The 10,242-nt window shown below is 40.6% G+C and overlaps 1 protein-coding gene across 1 annotated transcript in view; it reads right to left on the reverse strand.

Annotated features, from left to right (window-relative positions):
- UBTD2 (ubiquitin domain containing 2) overlaps positions 1-10,017 on the reverse strand; it is a 55,368-nt gene extending 45,351 nt beyond the window's left edge. The window contains exon 1 of the mRNA XM_065875053.1: positions 9,910-10,017. Coding sequence (XP_065731125.1) covers positions 9,910-9,979 — 70 coding nt within the window. The 5' untranslated portion in view covers positions 9,980-10,017. The remainder of the gene's footprint in view (positions 1-9,909) is intronic.
- Positions 10,018-10,242: the final 225 nt, after the last annotated feature.

Raw genomic sequence — 10,242 nt, forward strand, 5'->3', positions numbered from 1 at the left:
GAAACTGAGCCCAAAGTACCACAGCTAATGCAGGCCTTTTCTCAATAGAGATTAAAACTCAGGCAGATCTGCAGAATCTTAGCCCAAACTCTTCACATATGCCAGAAAACTGGAACCCAAGAAAAAACAACTGACCTGGGACAAACACCTACATGTGTATGTAAAAAACAAACATATTTTTATGGGTATTTTTCTATTTTATTTTTTTAACATTTAAAATTTTTATTGGAGTATAGTTGCTTTACAATGTTGTGTTAGTTTCTACTGTACAGCAAAGTGAATCAGCTATACATATACATATATCCCCTCTTTTTTGGATTTCCTTCCCATTTAGGTCACTACAGAGCACTGAGTAGAGTTCCCTGTGCTATACAGTAGGTTCTCATTAGTTATCTATTTTATACATAGTATCAATAGTGTATATATGTCAAGCCCAATCTCCTAATTCATCCCACATCCCCCTTTCCCCCTTGGTATCCATACATCTGTTCTCCACGTCTGTGGGTCTATTTCTGCTTTGTAAATAGGATCGTTTATACCAGTTTTTTCAGATTCCGCATATATGCGTTAATATACGATTATCGGTTTTGTCTTTTTGTTTAATATGTAATAATCCCATTACAACTACAAAAGAATAAAGATCTGTTAAAGACTATAACAACCTAGTACATCAGAAATTTGTACAAAGTCACTTCAGAATGCAGCATTAAATGGGAATTAGTTCATCAGATGCACAAAAAAACAAACAGTAAAATTTTAAACCACTTAACTAGTATCGCCTATAATATTGTCTCACAACTTTGTCGATTATGTCAATTATGCCTTCCAAAATCTGACAACATACCCTAATAACTTCATGTTTCACCATTCCCTCCACAAGCTTCTTGCCAGTCCCCCAAAATGCCATGTTTTTTCATATTTCTATACAAGTAATTTCCTCTGCACACAGAATGCCCTTCTGCCTTTTCTTCATCTACTCCTCTTTCAAGACCAACTTCTTATATCACCTCTCCAATGAAGTTTTCTGACAGCGCTCCACACTGCTCCTTGAACTTCCATAATACTTTTTTCATTGCTATAGAGACTTTTTAAACTTTTCCTAATTATTTAAACATATGATTCCTTCATTAGACCATAAGCTAACCTGATTTCACAGAGCAAGTCTTATTTATATCTCTACTTATAGTTAGCTTCAAGTGCTGGCAATTAGAAATAACAGAAGCTGTCTATTTTTTTTTTTTTTTTTTTTTTGCAGTACATGGGCCTCTCACTGTTGTGGCCTCTCCCGTTGCGGAGCACAGGCTCCGGATGCGCAGGCCCAGCGGCCATGGCTCACAGGCCCAGCCACTCCGCGGCATGTGGGATCCTCCCAGACCGGGGCATGAACCCGTGTCCCCTGCATTGGCAGGCGGACTCTCAACCACTGCGCCACCAGGGAAGTCCAACTGTCTATTTTTAAAAGACAGCTTTCTTCCTTTCAGGAAGAACCTAAAAAATAAAGTGTTTGCCCTGAGTTGAAAGTGATAGTTTATTATGAAGCAGATTCATACCTTGAATGACTTGGACAATTTGTTACTCTGCCCCTTTGATACTCCTGTCACATAGCCCACAAGCATGGAAACTATCTGAACAAATGCAAAGAAGCAATCTGACCTTGCTTATACCTACAAACCAATTATAATAAATACATAAAATTATCTGAAGGGTTTCTTGTGAGGGTAAGAACTCAGAGAAGTCCCAAAGTCACTAATTCATTACTTATTGAAGTCTTGAGCAAATGTATCATTAAGACTTCACTCAAGTAAAATTCATATAAAATTACCCCCACATGTAAATATCTCTTTTTCTTAAACAGCTACCTTCAACAGAAATTTCATTTCTAAAAACAGAGCTATAATGGAAACTTCTAAAATTTTACTGCAAACATGCAAAAATATGGCATTACAATACCCAATGTATACTCAACAATATTTAACCACTCAGCTCAATATATGGAGTATATTCAAAACCTAGCTTGATCCTTGCTGCCTGCAAGTCAAAGTAGCTGATGCAAGATGAATACATGCTTGATTGTTCTTGGCCAACACACATGCATCTTTAAGTACATACGCATTAGTAAAGTCTCAACCTATGGTCCTTGAACTACCAGTGAAACATGAGGAGCCTGCTGGTAGCCTAGTACTGCCCAACAAGGAGAAGCAGAAAGCTGGGTAGGGATGGTGAGGGGTGGCAAGGAGAATCAGCTGCAGTGGTCCACCAAATGAAGATAAACCATTCAGGTGGTTTGCAGTAAGGAAAAAGGAGAGAATCACTAAATCAGCAAATTGATCGCCCAATTAATATGATCATGCTGCTTACCAAAATCAACTTAATGCTCCCTTGCAACAAGAGAAGAATGTGTTTCGGTCAAAAACCATAAGAGAGATAATTCATTAACATAAAGGCAAAAGTTCCTAATTACTGTTAATAACACTCAATAATCATTCACATTAGAAGACTCACCTGGGTATAGTACTACTAGCAAGGTGCTGCCAAAGCTTTGCATTTACTGTAAGAAAATCAGATTTAAAAATAAAATCCACTAATTACAATTTCTCCATAAGAAAGACAGGTATTACAGATTAGAGCCATCAAAAATCAAAGGAATGACAATTCCTATCATTTCTAGTGGCTTAAATCTTCTGTCCATACTGTGTATCACTAGCAACTGATTCCTAAATACAAAATCAGAGATGAAAAAGACAGCCCATTTAATATCCATAATGAGACTCTTCTTTCAAAATGTCTTTCCAACATAAATTCCAAAATAATCTTGACTGGGAAAAAATTTCAACCCTCTACTTAGTAGAAAATTGAAAACGAGTGGGACTAGCCCAGTGGAAGGTAGCTGATGAGGCGGGGGCTACAACATACCATGTCAGTTTTTTATGTAAACCAGAGTTTTAAAATCTTTTCTCAAAGAGGATTCAGCTCGCCCCATATGGCAGTATTTTCCAACTGTAGCTTCCCTGGCCTAATTTCGGTTCTCATACCTACTGGACCTACCTACCCACCCACAGTACCACTCACTGTATTTCCAACCTGCGTTTTCTTGCTGTATATGTCCCTTTTGGTTCTTTCCACACAACTCCACTCCTAGTCAAATAAGCCACCCTCTGTTTTATCAAGTAAATGCCTCCTATTTCACAGTGTGTCTCTCTCCAAATGGTATAAAATTTTATGCATCCCTCTCATAAAGCCCCAGAGCTCACCAACCCAAAAAAAATATGAAAGATTTTTACTTCTACTGTCACACTAGGGATAAAAAAGGGGGAGACTTAATCTTTAGTCCTAGTCACGTTCAGTGTGCTTCATTTTTTACTATAGGCACAGTCCTAAGAGTAGAAGCAAAAGAAAATTCAATAAGCAACCTAGTTAGATGATGTGTATAAATAACATATGGGACACTGAAAATACATAAGGAATAGATTTGCATGATATTCTTGGAGAAGAAAGTAACTGATAGGCTTCCCTGGTGGCGCAGTGGTTAAGAATCCGCCTGCCAATGCAGGGGAACACAGGTTCGATCCCTGGCCCAGGAAGACCCCACATGCAGCGGAACAACTAAGCCCATGTGCTACAAATACTGAGCCTGTGCTCTAGAGCTCGCGAGCCACAACTACTGAGCCCACGTGTCACAACTACTGAAGCCCGCGTGCCTAGAGCCCATGCTCCACAACAAGAGAAGCCACCGCAATGAGAAGTCTGAGCACCACAATAAAGGGTAGCCCCCTGCTCGCCGCAACTTGAGAAACCCCATGCACAGCAACAAAGACCCAACACAGCCAAAAAAATAAAAACAAATAAATAAATTAAAAAAAAAAAAAAGAGTAACTGATGTCTTGTAGAGGATGTGTTTGTTCTGAAGTACACCAACCTCAAAAGGGCTGTTGGTATATTCTGGGGCTGGATGCCTAAAAAGTCTATCTTGTATTAGGATATGAGTCAAACTACAACTAAAATTTCTGCAACCACCGTACTAGAATGAAAAGTTCAAATACAATCAGATCTATCAGTTTCACAGGCAGACCTGTTCTCCCATTTCCCAATAATTCAACAAAATTCAGTAAACTAAGTACTTACTATGGTCAGGTCCTGAGAGGTGATTCTCATTTCCCGACCTTTTGTGAAATTTTCATGACTCAATTCTTAGCACTTTCCTCCTCTTTTTACTTACTCACAGCAATCATTCACTTTTACACCTTCAGTCAATCCCCCAGGTGATTCCAAAATTTACATTCATAATCCTCAACATTTAGGAGTTCCATATCTAAACTTCTGCACCATCCTAAATGATATCTCAACTTAAAAATTCTTCTGTCATCTAAACCTTAAGCCACCTCAATATTCTTGGTTACCCAGGTTCACAAACATGGTATTTTCTTTTCTGTATCCATCCCTACATCCAATAAATCACCAAGTTCTGCCATTTTTTTTGTACCCTAATGGGTTCCTCACTCCAGTGTCTTCCCATTGTCAGCAATCCTCTATCAGTGTTTCTCGAACTTTAACGTGCATGGGAATCATTTGAGAATCTTGTTAAAACGCAGATTCTGATTCAATAGCTCAGGGCTAGGGCTTGAGATTCTGCGTTTCTAACATGCTCCCATGTGATGGCAATGCTGCTGGTTTAGGGACCACACCTGTGAGCAGCTGAGGCCACTTTGTTTTCCTTTATTCCCTCAGCATGTGCACAATTTATTCAATGGTATTTTTATCTGTTTAAATAGTGTTTTATAGTTGCTTCATGTGTGCATATTTTATTACATTTTCCTAAAAAAGGATTCTGACATACTCAAGAAATAGGATAATGATTCCTTTTTTTGGAACAACAGCAACCAATACAAAGTTAGGCATACTTTGGGTACTCGGTGCTTGTTGATTTTAAAATGCTTCCCCAGAAAATACAACAATCGCCTCTTAATTACGAAGTTGAAGCGGGTTAATGGATTACCTTTGTCAACTTTTTAAAAGCCATTTCACTGCAGGTGCTTCCCTGGTGGCCCAATGCAGGGGACAGGGTTCAACCCCTGATCTGGGAAGATCCCACATGCCACGGAGCAACTAAGCCGGTGGCGAGCCACAATTACTGAGCCTGCGCTCTAGAGCCCACGTGCCGCAACTACTGAAGCCCGCGCACCTAGAGGCCTTGCTCCACAAGAGAAGCCAATGCAAGGAGAAGCCCGCGCACAGCAACAAAGACCCAACGCAGCCAAAAATAAAAATAAATAAATAGTTATAAAAAATAAAATAAAATAAAAACCATTTCACTGCAAATCAACCTTTTCACCAGATCTGACAGAGGAAATAAGCTTAAAACAGCTTTCTATTCATAGTTAAGAAAGCAAATGTTAATTTGTGAATTACTGGTTACAGATTTATTCTTTCTCCATCAGTGAAGGATTAAATACGTATTTAAAACTGAAACTGTAAGCACAGGCAACAAAGGGAAAAATAGATATACTGGACTTCATTAAACTTTTGTGCATCGAAAGACACCATCAAGAGAGTGAAAAGACAACCTACAGAATGGGAGAAAATATCTGCAAATCATATATCTTGATAAGGGTTTAATATACAGAATAAAGAACTCTTACAACTCAACAACGACAAAACCCCAAACAACCCAATTAAAAAATAGGCAAAGGACTTAAGTAGACATTTCTATCTATTAAAAGAAGATATTCAAATGCCAAATGAGCACATTAACATCACTAGCCATTACAAAATGCAAGCCAAAACTACAATGAGATACCACTCACTTCACACCCACTAGAAAGGCTATAATTTTTAAAACAGGAAATAACAAGTGCTGGTGAAAATGTGGAGAAACTGGAACCCTTGTATGCTGCTAGTAGGAATATAAAATGGTACAGCCACTGTAGGAAAGTCTGGCAGTTCCTCAAAAAGGTAAACACAGAATTACCACATGACCTATCAATTCCTAGGTTCTCCTAAGTATATATCAAAAAAGCACTGAAAATAGGGACTCAGCTATGTGTACACCAAAGTTCATAGCTGCATTATTCACAACAGCCAAAAAGTGGAGACAATACAAATGTCATTAATGGATGAAGAGATGATAATCAAAATGTGGTGTATATATACACAATGAAATATTATTCAGCTATAAAAAGGATTTAGTATTGATACTTGCTACAGCAGGATAAACCTGGAAGACATGTAAGTGAAATATACCACCAACAAAACAATAAACATTGTATGATTCTATTTATGTGAACTATCTACAACAGGCAAATTCAGAGACAAAACATAGAACAGCGGTCACCACAGGTTGGGAGGGGAGGGGAGCAAAGATACTGCTTAATGGATCCAGAGTCTGTTTGGAGTGATAAAAAACTCCGGAAATACACAGTGATGATGGTTGCACGTTGTGGATACAATTAATGCCACTGAACTGTACACTTAAAAGTGGTTAAGGTGGCGAGTTTTATATGTATTTTACTAAAATTTTTAAAACATAAAACTAGAAAAAAAGAAAAAACTAGCATTCTTTATTATAGCCCTGAGTTTAAGCTCTGACTCTGCCATTTGTAAGCTATGCCATGTTAAGCAAGTTATTTAATTTCTCCCAGCTTCAATCCATCTATAAAACAGAGATACTATCCACCTCCCAGAGTTGTTGAAGACTAAATGAGAACATAATCACAGAACCTGTTACATAATAAATACTGGATAAATGGTAGCTGTTGTTACTCAAAAACCATTGTTCTCATCAAGTAGGTGTTAAGGCTGCTATAAATGGATATCTGAAAGAATTCCATGATATTCTCAAGACACTCTGAAATAAAGCAGTCAATGTTCAGCATTCAGAGTTCTCCTCCTGTAAACCTGGAAACTGGTGACCGCCTGGGTCAGTAATCTTGGGATATCACTGAATGTATACAGAATACATGACACACCCAGAAAGTGAGAACCTACTTTGTACATCACTATTTTCATTAAAGAAATGATCAAAATATGAAAAGGTAACTGGCTGTCTTCAATGAATTTCATTTTATTGTTTTTTCTTCACATATTTCTTATTTTTAAAAATCCTCAGAGATTTAATTACTTAGCAAATGCCTTGGGCTAGAGCCTTGTCTAGAGGACCTAAGTGCCAACCTCAGCAACACAATGTCATAATAAGGTGGAGAACCATACAAAATATGCTGTCTACAAATGTCAAAACAATTGGAAATTCCAGGAGTGTGAAAGCTTGGAGAGACCTGTTAAATGATCTTGTATAACTCCTGTAATATACCTTTCTTGATTAAAATTAGGCATTTAAAAAATGGTCAAAGTAGCTGAAACTCAAAAACTGAATTCTAGTCAAGGTATGCCAGAAGATACAGCAATTGATTCCAAAACAATTGACAACACAAATCCTGTAACATGAATTAAGCAATTTCCATATTCTATAACCTCTTACAAAAATTTCTCAAATTTCTTCAAAGAACTAATCCACCTAGAAAGGAAGTTTTTCTCAATATACACACAATTATTTGCATACTTAAGAGACTTAGATTCAGAGGGAAAGGGAAAGTACAGTATCTCAAATAGCAAAAAAAGTTGTTTTTTTTTTTAGTCATCTTACTAAGTCTGCTGATATTCAGAAAGTGAAGCCATACTAAAACGGTGATGTTTGCACTACACTGTGGATGTAATTAAATCTGTCATGAAAAGCATCGGAAACTGTACTTAACTCCATGCTGATAAAAAAATTTTCATAGGCCAATATGTCCAGATTAAAACTACTAACGACTGTTGTACGTCTGAAAAGTGAAGGATCTGTGCCAACACCCTTAGGAAAAAGTCTTTCCCTTCCCAACAAAAATCTATCATGATAAGCAAGAAACTACTTAACATGTTAACCTGAAACCCTCACCTGAGCTAATTCCTTTAAACCACAATTAACTCTTTAACTATCATGACAATAATGAAGAATAAAGGCCTCCCTAATTAAATTCCAGAAGTAATCCTTTTATGCCACACAGCTCATTCCTTTACCCCAGTTACATCAGGGTCATGCCTTCTCTCCAGAAAAAAAATAGAGAGGTTTGGTGATTGAGGTTCCTTTTGTCTAAACTTTATTTCAAAAAGGTAAAGCACACCTTAAGATCCAGAGAACTCAGTTCTCAAAGAAACTGATACTATAGTTATCTAACTAGATACCATTGGTAATAAATTACCAAAAGCTAATACTTCTTGCTTTAAAAAGCCCATGCTAATAATGACCGGCTGGTCATAAGTCACACTATCAAAAGGCCATAAAACCATAAATTGGTTCAAGTGCATTACCAACAATAGAAAAATGCTGAGTTAGAATATTAAATAAGTGTGAAAATTTTTAATTAAAATTAAACACTACCTGTAACAAGCACACTACCTATACTTACTAAAAAGTAACAACACCTATAGTTCAGTACCATTAATTATCACCTCACCCGCAGGAAGAATCATCTGACCCCCAAGTTGATCTTAACCTAAGGGTGTTTTCAATCATGCCCTTTTTATCTTCCTGCCCTGTTTTCAGGGCAAATCTCATTGTTAATGTGCCACTGAGTAATTATGCTCTGACTTGAAATGCACTATAAAGTACCGTTTTCATGGACGATTTTTTCAAGACACGCTTCGCTGAGCTCTCAAACCATTTACCCAGGACTTAGACATACAGGATGCCCATATATTTTAAATGAAGTGGCATGGCTAAACATCAGGCAATTCAGGACATTCATCAGCCAAACCATTCATGTACATGGTTTACAGATGGAGCTTAGTGACAGGCAAGCAGCTGGTCTAAATGCTAGCTAGCATGTTAAGAAAAAGTTGTAAACCCACCCATCCCCAAACGACTTAGTCTAGGAACTCATGCCCCACATTTTGAGACGTCTAACACAAGGTTGGAACAAAACCAACACTGTCATCTTTGCTGTTCCTAAAAGCGATTTCTTATTTACAACATTCTGTCCTCTACACAAGCTATAGAATGGACTCAGCAAGAGATCATTTAACTAAAAGTAGAATTAACTGTATTATTCTTCTGCTATACTACAACACCGATTGCATTAAAATACTCTCCTCAGCAAACTGCTTTTTACAATAAGAAGTGCGTTTCGTGTTACAAAAACTTTTACAGTACCGATCCTGCTAGGGTAAACGGACTCTCAGGCATTTGTACTTTTATCCTACATATTTTCCTTTACGTAAGACGGACAGGAATTTGACTAGCCCACCCCGACACTGGTCCAACACCCCCGGGCTGTAGCAAGAAGCCACGTTTTACTCGAGAAGACCGTTTCCCCACCCCTCGTTAAAGTAATGCCTGTGGCCGCTAGAGACTTCCCCGGCCGAGCTCCAGAAACTTGCAGGTTTAAATGGCCAAATTGGAACCAACCAGGGCAGCTGTCATCTGAAACTCAGGAAAGCTGAGACCAGCCAACTCTGCTGAACAAGGACGGGTGCGGAGAGATGTGACCGGGCGCGTCGGAGGGAAGGCATCAGGCTCCCCCCCAACCCCCATCAATTGGCTTTTCTGCAACCCCAGCGCCGCCATCCTGTTCCTGAATAATTAAACCAACTGGAGAGGGAGTGAGGTGGCCAGAGGCGGTTTCTGGTCCGAGTTTCCCGAGCCGAGACGGTGGGATCGAGAGGCTGAGGGCTTTATCGAGGGCCAGAGAGAAAAGGGGGCGACCCCGCGGCCAGCGGGGCGGCCGGAAGCGGAGCGCAGGGAGTGACGTGGAGGCGGGGATGACAAAGGGGCACGGGGACCCCGGCCGCGCGGCCCGCGGGCCCGCAGGGGCCGGGACAGGTGGCCGGGCCTGGCCGGGAACAATGGGGGGCCGAGGCTGCCCCCTGGCGCTCACCTACCTCCGGTGCCCTCCGAGTTCTCGTTGAGGCTGCCCGAGGAGTCGTGCTGGGCGCCCACACACCCGCCCATGGGGCCCCCGGCGCCTCGTCCGCCACCTCCGGGCGCTCGTCCGGGCCCGCCGCCGCCTCTGCCGCCTCCGGCGCCGCCGCCGCCGCCGAGCTCCGGACAGGCGCGCCGCTCCTCTCGCCCGCCGCGGCCCAGCCTCCGCCCCCCTCGCCGCTCCACCCACCGCCTTGGCTCGGCCCCTTCCTCCGCGCCCACTTCTACCTCAGTCCCCGGGCCGCTCGCCCGGCAGGCCTGTCCCGCGCGCCGCCCTCGCCTCCGGCTCGGCC

The sequence above is a fragment of the Phocoena phocoena genome, chromosome 3 (assembly GCF_963924675.1).
Source record: "Phocoena phocoena chromosome 3, mPhoPho1.1, whole genome shotgun sequence".
NCBI classification, from domain to species: Eukaryota; Metazoa; Chordata; class Mammalia; order Artiodactyla; family Phocoenidae; genus Phocoena; species Phocoena phocoena.